The 16877-nt window shown below is 40.2% G+C and overlaps 1 protein-coding gene across 4 annotated transcripts in view; it reads left to right on the top strand.

The window, feature by feature from the left end:
- The window catches only part of DNAH9 (dynein axonemal heavy chain 9), a 357462-nt gene that overhangs the window by 281878 nt on the left and 58707 nt on the right, over nucleotides 1–16877 (top strand). For all 4 annotated transcript variants that reach the window (XR_011646782.1, XM_058283466.1, XM_058283464.1 and 1 more), the window contains 2 exons: nucleotides 3923–4093; nucleotides 5855–5977. Coding sequence is in view for 3 of the 4 variants with exons in the window: in XM_058283466.1 (XP_058139449.1) it covers nucleotides 3923–4093; nucleotides 5855–5977 (294 nt within the window). In the remaining variant the exon portion in view is untranslated. The remainder of the gene's footprint in view (nucleotides 1–3922; nucleotides 4094–5854; nucleotides 5978–16877) is intronic.

Here is a 16877-nt window from a genome sequence, read left to right as displayed (position 1 = left end):
AGGAGCAAAATATCTTTGTTTTTCACTACATTTTGTATGTTTTCTGCTTTGAAAACATAATACTTTTGTAACAATTAAAAGAAAATAAATTTTATTTAAAAAACAAAATATTGCACTTGAAAAAATAGCAAACAAAAGAATTATTACATATTAAATTGGTATAAAAGTTAGCATGATAAGCCTAATAACTCCAGTATCACCTCCCTAGTTCCAAGAATAGTTGAAATTGTCCATAGGTATCTACCAGAAGCCTAACACAAGGACTCTTTCCTGAAAACAAGAAGACAAATGAAGCCTATAAAAAAATGAGTTCAAAAATATGTTGTAGGAGAGAATGTGGCTAAAATAGTTGGGCACCTTGGGAGGTTCCAGGTTCAATTCCCAGTGCCTCCTAAAGATAACAAACGGACACAATGAGCAGGTAGCAGATGTGGCTCAAGCAGTTGGGCACCCGCCTTGCATTTGGGAGGCCCTGGGTGCCGTTCCTGGTGCCTCCTAAAAGAATATGAGCAGACAATGAGCAGACATGTGAAGTAGACAATAAGTGGACACAATGAGCAGAGACAACGAGCAGACACGGTGAGCAAACAGACAAGGGAGCCATCTCAGGGAGGGGAACATTTTTTAAAATGTTGTAAGTTGTTTTGCAGCAATAATGTCTTTATACGGGCTTGTTTTATCACTGGAAGCTCTGTTTTTAAAAAAAAATGGGACCATTTATTAAGAATTTCCAAGGTCAACAGCTCATTGATTAGCTGATCATTGAAAGCATATTTAAATTCCTAATGATAAGAAGCTTGTGATGGTCAGGCTAATGTGTCAACTCGGCCAGGTAATTGTGCCCAATTGTTTGGTCAAGCAAGCACTGGGCTAACTGTAATACAAGGGCATTTATGGACTTTAGTCTTCCGTGAGTTTATTGCATAGATGGCTGATTACATCTACGATCAACCAAGGAGATTGCCATGAGCAGTGAGTGATGTTTTATCCAATCAGTTGAATGCCTTAAAAGGGGAAATGATTTCAGCATCCAGAGCGAATTTCCAGCTCAACTTTGGACAGTCAGCATCTCCTGGGAACTCATCAAGGACCTCCATGGGAGCCCCTGGTTACAGCCTGCCTGTGGAATTTGGACATGGCATCCCCACAGTCACATGAGAGAATTTCATAAAATCTCATACTATTTACAGATATCTCCTGTTGATTCTGTTTCCCTAGAGAACCCTAATACAGAGCTGAAGTGAGTTTTTCCAAAAATACTAAAAGAAGAGTAGCTAGGAGCCTTCTTAGAAAGCCTCCTTAGAAAGCCGTCTGTGTTTTGAAGAAAAGCTAGCCCCTAGAGTTTTCCTGGTCCCCTGGAGTTTTCCTGGTCCCCTGGAGTTTTCCTGGTCTTGGTGGAACCACTCTTGTGTGAGGCTGGATTTATAGTTCCTGATCCCGGCAGAGAAAGGAGGCAAGTTCCCAGGACACAGAAACCCCATAGAGGCCAATTTCCCTTTCTGAGGAGGAGCCAGTCTCCCTTGTGTAAAATGTGTTTTGAGCAGGAATAGGTTAAGATGTGCATATTTGCTTTGATACAAGCAAAAACTCTCCAAGAACCAGGCCTTGAAAGTGTTTGGAAGTTCATAACTTGATTAGGATGTAACTTAATTGATGGCAAGATAACTTTTCTTCAAAACTCAGCCCAAGGCCAGGAGAGGAATAAGGAGACACCCGCACGGTTGCCAGAGAGCCCTGATTGAGGAGACTAGCTGATGGCAGGACAGCTTCCTCTGTTGTGGGAATTGCACAGGAAAGGAATAACATTTCCCAAAGAAATAGGAAAAGTTACCTTCAGATAGAAGTAAACAAAACTCAGAGCACTGGTCCCAAGCTGGAGACCCAATTTTTTTTGCCCTCAAATAAATAATTTCAAGTATTTTAATTGTTTGCCACGTTTAAATATTAGGAATTTCACATAAAATCTCAACTCCTGGCTTTTCCTGAAAGTTTGGAAGATTCAGCAGCACCTAGCTCACATCCTGCATGGTATGAATTCATTGGTGCTGAGACGGCTGCTCCCCAGAAGGGCAAGCGTTTCTGCCTGGGCACAGTGCCTGCCACTCCCTAGTTATTATTACCCATCTGGCCCCTGAAGGCATTGGAGTTTGAGAACCTTGGTCTAGAGCATCTCTCATACTTTGCCAAGACATGGTCATTCATTTGACTAATGTGTTTTCAGAGTCTATTATATGTGAAGAGCTGAACTGGGTTCTGGGAAAGATAAGACACTGAGTAAGGCCTGTCCCTATCTTCAGCATGCTCATTATCAGGTATAAGTGAAAATACAAAAATTGTCTAAGTTAGAAGGCAAATAAGGACCCTAAAGTAGCTACAAAACTTACCGGTACCTGTGAGGGTAGTGAGTGCCAACATGAAGATGAAGAAGAGATCTGGGATCAGAAAGCCACAGAGGAGCTGGGATCAGGTCCCCCAGGTGTGCTTTTCAGACGCCTGGAGTCGGAGGAAAAGGAGGATTTTTTGAGAATGGAAAAGAAGACAGGGAGACACAGTTTAATGTAAAGAAAATGCTATGTGCCTAGGCTTTTGTTTTCTCAAAATCCTTTTCTGAATTATAAATCACTTTGTTTAAACTTAGTAACTAGAAATTCTTTAGTGACCCCTGACATTTTAATTTAGAGAGATGCCATGGTCACCACCTGGAGAAACCTATCCATTTGGTCCCTATGGCACCCTGATCAGGGGACGGGAGGTTTCCAAGCTGTCGTGGTGCTGTGACACATTATCAGTCTCATATGAGCTGTTATTTCCATCTAAAACCGACCAAGTGAGGTTAAGCATCCCCTCGGTTGGCTTGAAGGTCGTCAGAAGATTTTGCTAGGATTATGAAAAGTAAATGAAGAAGAAGGAAGGCTACAGGGTTTTGCTAAAGGGAAAGCTCACTGAACCTGGAATGGAGGGAGGACTGCACATTTGTTCCCCATTTTGCAAATGAGGAAATAGTGAGGCATGAATATTACATGTTTTCCATTGAGGTCCCAGTACCTGGCATGAGAAAGACAAGATTTTTTGTTTCTTTGAAGCCACAAAGGGAAAATAGAAAAAAGACAGGAAATCTGAATAGCTGAGAGTTGAAACGGTCCAATTTATATCTTGGTTTTTATTTGCTTTACTGATTTATTCTATTAGTATCACATTTAAAATATAGCACTTTTAGAATGTAGATTTATTTTAACAAAATTGACTTATATGATTCTTATTTCCTATTTTATCTGTAATGTGTAATTTAGAATTTGTGACAAAAGCAGGGAATACTCCCAACATTGTGGGAAGGGACCAATAGGAAAAAAGCTACACTTAAGAGGACTCATCAAATGACTGCAGAGCTAATAGGAAGAAAAACAGAGAACACATGCGATTCTAATCATTACCAAAAGGAAAATTGTTAATTAAAAATATTCTGAGCATTCATAACATGCAGGGGCCTGTTTTAGACAACAAACTTGTACAAGACATTGTTTCTACGTGAAAATTTTATAATGTAGTAGATATAATCGTTGATCCCAGATATTTTTTATTGGATGTGTTTACTTTGTTACCAGATACTTATCTCACAAAAACTTACTGACTTTAATTTAATTAGTTTGGCTACTGGACATTACTTTTTCATTGATTGAAGCTGTAGGTGCTTATCTGTCTAGCACATAGTTTTGCGTCCTTTGTGGGATCACAACAATTTCATGAGCAAACTAAGAAAAGACTAAAGCATGTTTTTTTGTTGCCACTGTTCCTTCAGGGTCGATATGCTGGGAAAACATTTTTGTGGGCTGGCAAACATTACAATGTTCTTCTCAGGTAAGACCACTAACTATATACAAAGAGAGGTGTGTAAATTACCAGGGTTCTGCCTTCTCTCCCCCAGGCCTTCAGCATTGTGTTCCAGAAGGCTGTGGAGAGGGCTGCTCCTGATGAGAGCCTCAAGGAGCGGGTGAGCAACCTAATAGACAGCATCACTTTCTCAGTGTACCAGTACACCACCCGTGGGCTCTTCGAGTGCGATAAACTGACCTACCTTGCCCAGCTCACCTTTCAGGTAGGACAACTGAAGAAGTTAACAATTGTTTTTTAATGCCCAACTCTTTCCCTTTGGCTTGAAGAGCAGGGTTTTTTAAAAAAAAACTACACACTTCTCTTTTGACATCACTGCCCATAGTATGACTATCGATCTCTAGGTAGAGGCATCCACAAGAAGGTCCACTCTGGTCCTTGTGTACCGCCCCCACCCTCATCCCATTCATGACAGACATGATTAATCAATCAGTGTACTCTTTTTGCAGAACCTGGATCTGACCTCAAGATTCTCTTTAATATAGCCCTCCAACAATAACTACTAATCAATCCAAACTGGCACCAAAGAGGAAAGCAGTTGGCCAGGCCAACAACTAAATACTTTTTCAGATCCCTTAAGAACTTTGCTAGAATATCTGTCATTATTCACTTACTTTTATGGTTACAAGTTTACTGTCCCAAACTTCCCTTGGCATAAGAAATTGCAATGGTCTTTCTATAGCCATGGAAGTCTTGACTTTCAAGGAGGGCTTAGGAGCATTGGGACTTCTGGAGTTACTGGATCTTTAATAAGAAACCCTTTCCTTACACTCACCCTCAACATCATAAAGCCATGAACTTATTCCCCTGCATTTATCCCTCTAATTACCAAAAATTGGAACTTTTTTCCATATGTAAATTGGGAGCACAGACTAGCCCCCTTCCAATTCTAAAAATCAGTGATTCTGTGATTACCTGTGTGATGGATCTACCTGCTGGAGCATCCTAAAATCTGAGTTCATGCCTGAGTACTAATATAGCTTATTCTCCTGACCCTCTCTGTTTCCCACTCAAGCCCAAATGACAGCTTGGCCATCACAAAAAAAGAACTCAGACCCCAGCACAGACTTCTATGACTCATTTCCCCTAGACTCCAAGGACATTCCACTTCTAGCTCTTAACTTTCTTGCCTCATAAAATATTTCAACCTCATTTTACAAGGTCCTTACCTCATCGCCTCTTTCTAGCCTGTTTCCCTCTTACAGACTTTTCCTCAAACTGACCAAATTATTTTTTTTATTAATAAGCATTCCCATCTTTAACTTCAAAGCACAGAACACTATTTGAAGCTGGGAGAACAGCCTCTCCCAATGTAAACCCTTGACTTTAGCCAAGCCAAATGTTTCACTTTCCCATAGACTTCTCACTAGTACCCCTTCCAAGCTGCTGCACTCCCATTTCCCCTATCCAGAAAGTCTTCCTTTCCTGTCTAAATACTCTCATCTCTCAGCTTCTCCAAGATCCAATACAAAATTTATAGAAAGGTAAGTCTGATTAATCCTCCTCCCACTGCTTGATGATTGCTCCTCTATTCTGGAACCCACTAAATATTGCTGATTCATATATACACTGATATTTCGCATATATTCACATTGCTTTGAAGCTCTCCTCAAATCATACAATTTGTAAGTCATCTCCCCAATTAGATTGCAGGAACCAAGCCATATAACTTCATTCTCCATGTCATTTATGAGAGATAGAGAATAAATGCCTGCTTAGCAAGATATAAAGCTATTCACTATGGGCATATAAGTCATCCTCAGGTTTGGGGTGAGGAACAGATGCACAAGAAGTGATTTGCCTGGATGTATACTTTCTTTCACTCCACCCTCTTTAAGCAACCAAAATTGACTGACAAACTCTAGTGTTAGAAGAAGCAATAATTATGGTGAGTGACAACCCCTCTACTTCCAGGCCCTGTTAACTGCCACAAGCAAAGGAAATACAGTGTCATTCCACATTGCAGATTCTCCTAATGAACCAAGAAATCAATGCAGCAGAGCTGGATTTCCTGCTTCGGTCCCCAGCACAGACAGGCATCATGAGTCCAGTGGAATTCCTCTCTCATCAGGCCTGGGGCGGCATCAAGGTTAGTACTGGCCCCTTTAAAAAGTGACTCTCATCGCTCAGAGTTTTTCACTAACACTTGTTCCCATGAAGTCAGTGGGGTTTTCTTTTTGGGTTCAAACATGGAGCGTTTTAAACATAGGTGCACCCCTTACCTGCACCCCCACAGCAGAGCTCACCCTTCCTGTGCCTGCAGGAAAGGCTTTGCAGAGATGGAGGAGGGCCATGCTATATGAAACAGCTCTGCCCCAGGGTGGGAGGGAACCATAAGGTCCTGCCAGCTTCTCTGACTCAGGTGAGTATCCTCCCGCCTACCAGCACTTAAGGCCGGCCTATTGGAGCCTCTGTGAGTCCTGGTGCTGAAGTGGAGACTGACATAGCACTTCCAAGAAACTAACAGGTGCACAGGATGAGTTCAGGCATCTCCATGTGAATCCTAATTCAGCTTAAAGGCCAGGATGCATTCCATCCTGGCATGCTCAGGGTTAATAATAGCTCAAATGTATTGAGCACCTGACATTTTACATGCATACCTTATTTTAGTTTATGTCCTCCTGGGTAGTATTTATTCCCATTTAACATATGAGGAAACTGATGTCATAGCATAGCAAATACGGGATGCAAATTTCAGTCTGTCTGATGGCAGAGCCCATTGACTTTCCATATTCTGCAGTTTAGTCTAGGTGGGATTCTGTGGACCTTGAAAAGATCACAAATACTAGTTCCTTTTAGCAGGGAGCCTGTCAGCATTCACAGGACCTGACACGGTGCTTGGCATACAGCTGGGGCTCAGTAAGTGTTGTCCAAGTGAATGCCAGCTGTGGGGAGCACAGAGCCACTCTCCAAGAATGTCTTTAGCCATTACAATGAGGGCTGCTCTCCAGGACACACCTGAATGAGTGCCACGGGGTGCACTGGGGATGTGTGAGGAACAGCATCTGCATTAACATGAGCCCTGCTTGTGATCATTAAAATTTGTGGCATTTTATAGATGCTTAACAGCCCAAAGAAGTCAGTCTTTTGCGCTGACTTTTGACCTTTTTTTCTCTTTATATTTCTAATTAAACTTTTTATTTTGAAACCATTGTAAATTCACATGCAATGGTAAGAAATAACTCAGAGATCTCGTGTACACTTTACTCAGGTTCCCCCACTGGCAATATCTTGCATAACTATAATACAATATTCACAACCAGGGATTTGACATTGATAAAATCCACCAATCTTCTTCAGATTTAACCAATTTTACTTGCACATATGTGTGTACATTTAGTTCTGTGCAATTTTATCATCACACAGTCAACAGAGAGAAAGTTTTTTCACCACAGATATCTCAAGTAGCTCTTTTATAACCACAACCACCACTTTTGCCTCCCCAATCCCTAATACCTGGCAACCACTAATAAGTTCTCCATTTGTATTGTTTAGTCACTTAATGAATGTTTTATAAATGATTCCCTTGAGGTCCATCCAGGTTTGACTTTATAAAAATACCCAGGTTTTCCAAGAATGGCAAACTAGAAAGACATGGGACTCTCTTCTTTCCCAGAAAAATAGCTAGAGGGCAGGCAGAAATGGACTGGAAAAAAATGTTTCTAGGGTTTAGTACACCCGGGAAAGACTGGACACTGCCCAGAGGAGAGAGGGGCAAAGGAAAAGAATTACAATGGCAAAACTGTGAGTTGAAAGTCACAGCTGCAAATTCAGGCACCCTTCCCCATATTATAGACACTTCTGAATTCTCAGTCCTCAGGGCTGGCAGCTACAGGCAAAGGGGTTCCAGGGGATCCACCTCCCCAGGAAATGGGAAAGAGAATGATACTGCCTAAGGCTGCCTCAGCTTTGGACCCACAAATTTGGTCTGCCAGGTTCCAGGAGCCCTTCCAGTCAAGGTGGAGCTGCACCATTGTTTTCCTTGGGCGCCTGCAAGGGACTAAAGAGATACAACCCTCTCAATTTCCCTCTCCAATGACCAAGACTGGTTGTTGAGAATGCAGAAGGGAGTGGAATTACTTCCTATCTGGGAAAAGGGAGCAAAGGTTGGAGAATTGCCTCTGGAGTTTTTTGTCACACTTATCCCATCCCTGTTGCAGCAAACACACTCTGACCAGGCAGGGAACTGAGAGGGCTGCCAAAGAGCACCATCAGCTGGCAGACTAAAGAAGTGCATGAGGAAATAATAAATAAGTAAGAGAGGCTTTTTCTGGCCTTTACAGCCTCCCTGCCAAAGGCCCTAGGAAGCAGGCCTGCAACCTATTACTGAGTCCAGGGCCCAGATTTGAGGAACTAACAGGAACAATCCTAAAGACCAGAACAGGTTGAACCAAGAATCAAAGAATAGCAGTAATAAACAGCCTGCCACCACTAAACCCCTATGAAAGAGAGAGAAGTCGAGTATGAGTAAACTCACCACCCTAATCAGATGTCTAGACATCAGCAAAAAATTACAAACCATTCTAAGAAAATGGAAGAAATGGCCCAAGAAAAGGAATGTATCAAAACCCCAGAGGAAACGCAGGAGTTGAGACAACTAATCAACAAGATACACACAAATTTCCAAAATCAAATTGATGAGTGGAAAGACTATATGACTAAAGAGATAAAGGACATCAAGAAGACACTGAATGAGCAGAGAGAAGAATCCGAAAACCTGAACAGAAAAGTAACAGAGCTCATGGGAATGAAAGACACAAGAGATGAGTTCAAAAACTTTAGAGAAATAGCAAAATGGCAGCCAAGTAAGGAGCTTCTAGAGTCAGCTCCTGCTACAGGACAGTTAGTAAACACCCAGAGCTATCTGGAGTTAGCTGAAGCACCTATTACGGGGCTCCAGGAGACCAGAAGAGCATCCTGCAACATAATTGAAGTAATGGAAGAAGAAGATTACCCATCTGCAGAAAAGACTCATAAGTAGAGCACTCCATGCCAGGGAGGCTGGTACCCATCCTCCACTGGAGGCACAACCCACCTCAGGAGCTTTTCTATGGCTGGAATTGAAAGCTCCACTTCCTAAAAATGGGGGAGAAAGAAACGATTGGGTACCAGTTTCAGCTACCAATGAGTAAATTCAGTGGGCTAAAGAATAATTCTGAGAACAGCTAAAGTTTGCGCCTGTCCAAGGCAGAAAGATGCTGGTAAGTAGCTGCTATCTTAACTCTGCGCCTGGCATGAGGGGAAGCAAAGTGGACTGAAAATGGCAGTGCTGGTGGGGACCAGCTTCTTTCCACCCAGGTCAGATTGCAGCTCTAGCCTAGGTCCCAGTGCCACTGCCAGCAGGGAGCAAGGTGCGGGGAACTGCACAGGCCTCTCTGGGAAACTACCAGACAAGCCGCAGAGGCCAGTGATTATCCTACTCTGGCAACATGTGCCACCCCAGGAGCTATTCTGTAACTGGAACTGGAAGCTCCATTTCTGAAAAACTGGGGAGAAGGAAATCGTTGGCCATTGATTTCAGCTACTGATTGGTAGACTTGTCTGGCTAAGATATAACCCTTGGAACAGCTGGGGTGTAAATCTTCCCAAATTGGAAAGAGGTCAGTGGCTGCCATTTTGACTCTACCCACAGCCTGAGGGGAAGCTAGGACCAAAAATCACAGTGATGGTAGGAACCAGTTTATTTCACCCAGATTGGCATGCAGTCCTAGCCTAGGCTTCAGCCCCACCTCTGACAGGGAGGAGGCTAGTGGGCCCTGCACCAGCCTATCCAGGTAACTGCAGGTACCTTTGACTGGCACAGACTGAGTAATCAGAAGTCTACCGGGGCAACGGTGGTCATCTTGGACCCACACTGCATAGATTGCTACCCACACCTGCAGCTCCATCCCCACCCCAGGCAGGGGAGAAATGGTCATGAAGCTTCATCATTCTCTCTGGGCAACTAGAGTCTAGACCTGCGCGACTTGGATTATTCCACACAGCTATGACTCTGTCCCTACCCCTGGCAAAGGAGTAAGTTGGGAGAAGCGTCACTGGTCCCTGGGGCAATGAGGGCAGCTTGAGCCTCCACAGCTTATAGCACCAATTAGTTCATACTGCACAACCAGCAAGGGAGAAAGGGCAGAAAGCCCTAAACTAAAGAGAAAAACTGCAACCAGAGTAAATACTTTCATAATCCAGATGCGAAGACACCAACAAAAGATTACAATCCACATGAAGAAGCAGGAAGCTATGGCCCAGATAAAGGAACAAGATAAGCCTCCAGATGACATAAAGGAGTTCAGACAACTAATCATATATGCTCAAACAAATCTCCTTTATAAATTCAATGAGACGGCTAAAGAGATTAAGGATATTAAGAAGACAGTGGATGAGCTCAAAGAAAAATTTGAAAGCATACATAGAAAAACTGCAGATCTTATGGGAATGAAAGGCACAATAAATGAAATTAAAATACATTGGAATCATATATTAGCAGATTTGAAGAGGCAGAAGAAAGGATTGATGAGCTTGAAGAAATGGCCTCTGAAAGTGAACATACAAAAAAAGAGGTGAAGAAAAGAATGGAAAAAATTGAACAAGGTCTCAGGGAAATAAATGAAAGCAAAAGGCATACAAACATACATGCATGGGTGTCCCAGAAGGAAAAGAGAAGGGAAAAGGGGCAGAAGGAATATTTGAAGAAATAATGGTAGAAAATTTCCCAACCCTTTTGAAGGATGTAGAGATCCATGTTCAAGAAGCACAACGTAGGGAAACGGACTTTGGCCCAGTGGTTAGGGCGTCCGTCTACCACATGGGAGGTCTGCGGTTCAAGCCCCGGGCCTCCTTGACCCTTGTGGAGCTGGCCCATGCGCAGTGCTGATGCACGCAAGGAGTGCCGTGCCACGCAAGGGTGTCCCCTGCGTGAGGGAGCCCCACGCGCAAGGAGTGCGCCCGTGAGGAAAGCCGCCCAGCGTGAAAATAAAGAGCAGCCTGTCCAGGAATGGCGCCGCCCACACTTCCCGTGCTGCTGACGACAACAGAAGTGGACAAAGAAACAAGACGCAGCAAATAGACACCAAGAACAGACAACCAGGGGAGAGGGGGGAATTAAATAAATAAATAAATCTTTAAAAAAAAAAAAAAAAAAAAAGAAGCACAACGTACTCTCATCTGAAAAAATCCAAATAGACCAGCTCTGAGACACATACTCATCAGAATGTCAAATGCAAAGACAAAGAGAGAGTACTGAGAACAGAAAGAAAAAAGCAATGCATAACATATAAGGGATACCAATAAGATTAAGTGCTGATTTCTCACCAGAAACCATGGAGGCAAGAAGACAGTGGTCTGATATATTTAAGATACTACAAGAGAAAACTTCCAACCAAGAATCTTATATCCAACAAGAATGTCTTTCAAAAACAAGGGCGACATTAGAATATTTACAAATAAACAGAAACTGAGAGAATTTCCAACCAAGAAACCAGATTTTCAGGAAATACTAAAGAGTGGACTAGAACCTGAAATGAAAAGACAGGGGTGAGAGTCCTGGAAGAGAGTCTAGAAATGAAGATTATATCAGTAGAAGTAACTAAAAGTGTCAAAAGAGTGGTGAAAATAAAATAAATGACAGATAAAACTCAAATAGTCAGGTATGAACTTAAGCAACACTGTAAAGCACACTTGTATTCAGAAAACTGCAACTCAATGATAAAAAGAAATTTTAAAAAGGCCTAAATCACTGGAAGAACATTCCATGCTCATGGATTGGAAGACTAAATATCATTAAGATGTCAATTCTATTCAAATTGATATACAGATTCAATGCAATTCCAATAAAAATTCCACCAGCATTTTTTTTTTAAATTGAAAACATGATCATCAAATTTATTTGGAAGGGTAAGGGGTCCTGAATAACCAGAAACATCATGAAAAGGAAAAGCGAACCCTCATCTCCAGACTTTAAACCATAACACCTATTATAGTGGTAAAAACAGTATGGTATTGACATAAAGAGACACATAGACCAATGGAACCAAATTTATGGTTCAGAAACAGACCCTCACATGTATGGTCAAGTGAGTTTTGACTAGCCTGTGAAACCCACACAGCTCGCGCAGAACAGTCCATTCAACAAATGGTGCTGAAAGAGCTGGATATCCATAGCCAAAAGAAGGAAAGAGGACCCCTATCTCACACCTTATCCAAAAATTAACTCAAAATGGATCAAAAACCTAAAAATAAAAGCAAGGACCATAAAACTCCTAGAAGAAATTGTAGGAAAATATCTTCAAGATATTGAAGGTGGTAAATTCTTAAAGGAGACTAGAGGAGGACTAAGATGGACTACTGATGTTTAATGTATATAGAAGTTTTCATTAGCTTTACTGTAAAAGTGTGGAAATATATAGAGTGGATGGTAACACATAGTGAGTAACAGCTAGTTTATAAATGGGAATGTGGCTGACAATGGTAGTCTAGTTATGTAAATGCCAATTAACAGAATACTAGAGAATAATCTAGGAACTGAATAACACAGTAAACCAGGATGTGGATGAGAATTGTGGTTGATGGTACAGATGCAAGGGTGTCCTGAGCTAGAGCAAATGGACATCCCTACCCCAGGTGTTGGGAATGTGGAGAAGCATGGGAAAAATATAGCTGGATTGATCTAAAGACTGTGGTTAGCTGTGATAATAAAATATTCTTGCATCTATGAGAACTGTGTTAATAATGAGGCAGTATGGAAAATGTGAACCAAACATACACTATGGACATGGCAACAATCAAATGTATTATCTTATCTGTAGCAAATGTTCCACCACAGTGTGGTGTGTTGACGAAGGGAAGTTGTCTGGGAATTCTGCACATGAGTGTGATTGTTTTACAAGTTTACAACTTCTGTCATAAAAAAACATATTTTAAAAAAAAAATAGGGTGGGTTGGGGGGAAAACACACCAAATGTAAAATAAGGACTATGATCAGTAGTAAGATTTTGATCATATTCTTTCATAATTTGTAACAAATGTCTCACAACAAAGCAAGGTGTTGGTAGAGGGTTGATGTTTGGGACGCCTGTATGATGTTAAGGATGTTTGCTTTGTAAGTTCACAATTTTTTCTATACACTTATTGTTTATGTATATTCATATATAAATGATATAAAAATAATAATAATAGGATTGGTTGGGGGAAAATACTTTGTTTAGTAGTAATATTTTGACAATGTTCTTTAAACATTAGTTAAAAAGGTTTAACAACAATGCAAGTGGTAGGGTGAGTTATGAGAGTCCCGTATGATGTTATATATGTTTGTTTTGTAAGTTCACAACTATTATATATTTATTATTTTTGTATGTTTGTGTATGAGTGATATACTTTATTAAATGAAAAAAAGCACTTATGGGATAAAACAAAGGCAGTCTTGAGAGGGAAATTTTATAGCCCTGAACACCCATATTAAAAAAAGAAGAAAGAACTAAAATCAAAGATCTTACTGAACAACTGAGGAAAATAGAAAAAGAACAGCATATCATTCCCAAGGCAAGCAGAAGGAAAGAAATAATAAACATCAGTGCAGGAATAAATGAAATTGAGAACAACAACATCACCAAAGAACAATAGAGAAATCTACAAAACTAAAAGCTAGTTCTTTGAGAAGACCAATAAAATTGACAAACCCCTAGCTAAACTAACAAAGAAAAAAGAGAGAAGATGCAAATAAATAAAATCAAAACCAAAATGGGCATGATTATGACTGACCCTACCGAAATAAAAAGGATCATAAGAAGATATTTTGAGAAACTGTATGGCGATAACTAGACAACCTATATGAAATGGATAAATTCCTAGAAATGCACAAACAACCTACACTGATGCTAAAAGAAGTACAAGAACTTAGCAAACCAATCACATTTAAAGAGATTGAATCCATCACTAAAAATCTCCCAACAAAAAAAAAACCCAGAACCAGATGGCTTCACTGGTGAATTCCACCAAACATCATGAGAAGAATTAAAACCAATTTGCCTAAACCCTTCCAGAAAATTGAAGAGAAGGGTAAGTTACCCAACACATTTTATGAAGCCAACATCACCCTAATACCAAAGCCAGATAAAGCCATTACAAGAAAAGAAAATTACAGACCAATCTTTCTAATGAACATAGATGCAAAAATTCTCAACAAAATACTTGCAAATAGAATTCAAGAGCATACTAAAAATTATACACCATGACCAAGTGGGATTTATTCTTGATATGCAAGGGTGGTTAAATAAAAGAAAATCAATCAACATAAAACACCACATTAACAAATTGAAGGGAAAAAAACACATGATCATCTCGATCAATGCAGAAAAGGGATTTGACAAAATCCAGCATCCCTTCTTGATAAAAACAATTCAAAAGATAGGAATAGAAGGGAAATTCCTGCATATGTGAAACCCCGTAGCTAACATCGTACTTAATGGGGTAAGGTTGAAAGTTTTCTCTCTAAGATTGGAAAAAGGATAAGAATGTCCACTGTCACCATTGTTATTCAACATTGTACTAAATGTTCTAGCTACAGAAATTAAACAAGAAAAAAAAATAATAAAAGCCATCCAAATTGGAAAAGAGGAAGCAAAACACTCACTATTTGTGGATGAAATGATCCTGTATTTAGAAAGTTCTGAAATGTCTACAACAAAGCTACTTGAGTTCAGCAAAGAGTCAGGATACAAGATCAACACGTAAAAATCAGTAATGTTTCTGTACACTAATATTGAACAATCTAAGGAGGAAATCAAGGGTAAAAAATCCATTTACAATAACAACAAAAAGACTCAAATACCTAGGAACCAATTTAACCAAAGACATACCAGACCTATATGCAGAAAACTACAAAACAATGCTAAAAGAAATCAGTGAAGACCTAAATAACTGGAAAGACATTCCATGTTCATGGATTGGAAGACTAAATATCATGAAGATATCAGTCCTACCCAAACTGATTTATAGATTCAATGCAAAACCAATCAAAATTCCAACAGCATACTTTACAGAAATAGAAAAGGCAATTACCAAATTCATTTGGAAGGGAAAGGGCACCCAAATAGCCAAAAGTATTCTAAAAAAGAAGAATGACATGGGTGGAGTTTCACTGCCTGACCTCGAAACATATTACAAAGCTACAGTGGTCAAAGCAGCATGGTACACTGCCTCTGTCACACTTTTGGGGTCCTTTTCAACACTTTCCATGGTCGCTCATCAAATCACCCTAGCAGCCAAAATGGTGAAGCAGATCAAGAGCAGGGAAGATTTTTAGGCAGCCTTGAAAGGTGCTGGATATGAACTTGTAGTAGTTGATCTCTCAGGCACATGATGTGGGCCTTGTACAATGATCAAGCCTTTCTTTCATTCCCTCTCTGAGAAGTATAACAAGGTGTGTTCCTTGAAGTAGATGCGGATGACAGTCAGGATATTGCTGCAGACTGTGAAGTCAAATGCATGCTTATAAAAAGGGACACAAAATGCATGGCTTTTCTGGCATTTAAAAGGAAAAGCTTGAAGCCACCATTAATAAACTCACAGATAATCATGTTTTCTGAACATATAACCAGCCATCAGCTGTTTAAAACCTAACTTGTTTTTTTTTATTTACAAAAAGAAAGATCACATATGAAGACTATATACCCAAATGCCATCTGATTATAAATGACAATAAAATATTAATTAATTCTACCCTTAAAAAAAAAGCATGGTATTTGGCATAAAGATAGATAAAGTGATCAGCAGAATAGATTTGAGAGTCCAGAAATAAACCCTCACCTCTACAGCCAACTGGTTTTTGACAAACCTACCAAGTCCATGTTGCCAGGACAAAAAATAGTCCCTTCAACAAATGCTGGTGGGAGAACTGGACATCCATAACTAAAAGAATGAAAGAGGACCCCTATCTCACTCCACATACAATCAACTCAAAATGGATCAAAGACCTAAATATAAAGTCCAAGACCATAAAGCTACTGGAAGAAAATGTAGGGAAACATTTTAAAGACCTTGTAGTATGTGGTGGTTTCTTGGACCTTACACCCAAAGCACGTGCAACAAAAGAAAAAATAGATAAATAGGACCTCCTCAAAATTAAACTTTTTTACCTCACAGGGCTTTGTCAAAAGGGTGAAAAGGCAGCTGACTCGGGAGAAAATATTTGGAAATCACATGTCCAATACGGGTTTAATATCCATGATACATAAAGAGATGCTACAACTCAATAATAAAAAGACAAATGACCCAATTTTTAAAAATGGGCAAAAGACTTGAAAGACTTTTGTCAAAAGAAGAAATACAAATGGCAAAAAAAAACATGAAAAGATGTTTAACATCACTAGTGATTAGGGAAATCCGAATCAAAACTACAATGAGATAACATGACGCACCAGCAGAATGGCCACTATTAAAAGACAGAACTACAAGTTTTGGAGAGGATGTGAAGAGATAGTAACACTTATTCACTGTTGGTGAGACTGTAGAATTGTACAGCCACTGTGGAGCTCTGTTTGGCAGGTCCTAAAGAAGTTGAATATAGATTTGCCACATGACTTGGCAAAACCACTACTGGGTATATACCCAGAAGAACTGAGAGCAATGGTATGAACAGACATCTGCACACCGATGTTCATAGTGGTATTGGTCATGATTGCCAGAAGTTGGAAACAACCCAGGTGTCCATCAACTGATGAACGGATAAGCAAACTGTGGAGAATTCACACGATGGGATATTATGTAGCTGTAAGAAGAAATGAGGTCATAAAGCATAAGACAACAAGGATGAATCTGAAGGACATTATGTTGAGTGAAGCAAGCCAAACACAAAAAGACAAACATTATATGATTGCCCTACTATGAACTAAATGTGTGATTTCATGGAGTTATTGAACATGGATCACCAGAAAATAAAGTGAGTTTAGAGAATGGAAAGCTGTGAGGTGACTTGTACAGAATTGGTAAAAAGGATGTGT

The sequence above is a fragment of the Dasypus novemcinctus genome, chromosome 21 (assembly GCF_030445035.2).
Source record: "Dasypus novemcinctus isolate mDasNov1 chromosome 21, mDasNov1.1.hap2, whole genome shotgun sequence".
In the NCBI taxonomy this organism is placed as follows: Eukaryota; Metazoa; Chordata; class Mammalia; order Cingulata; family Dasypodidae; genus Dasypus; species Dasypus novemcinctus.
Note: the sequence above shows the minus strand (reverse complement) of the source record. Positions and strands in the feature narration are given on the sequence as shown.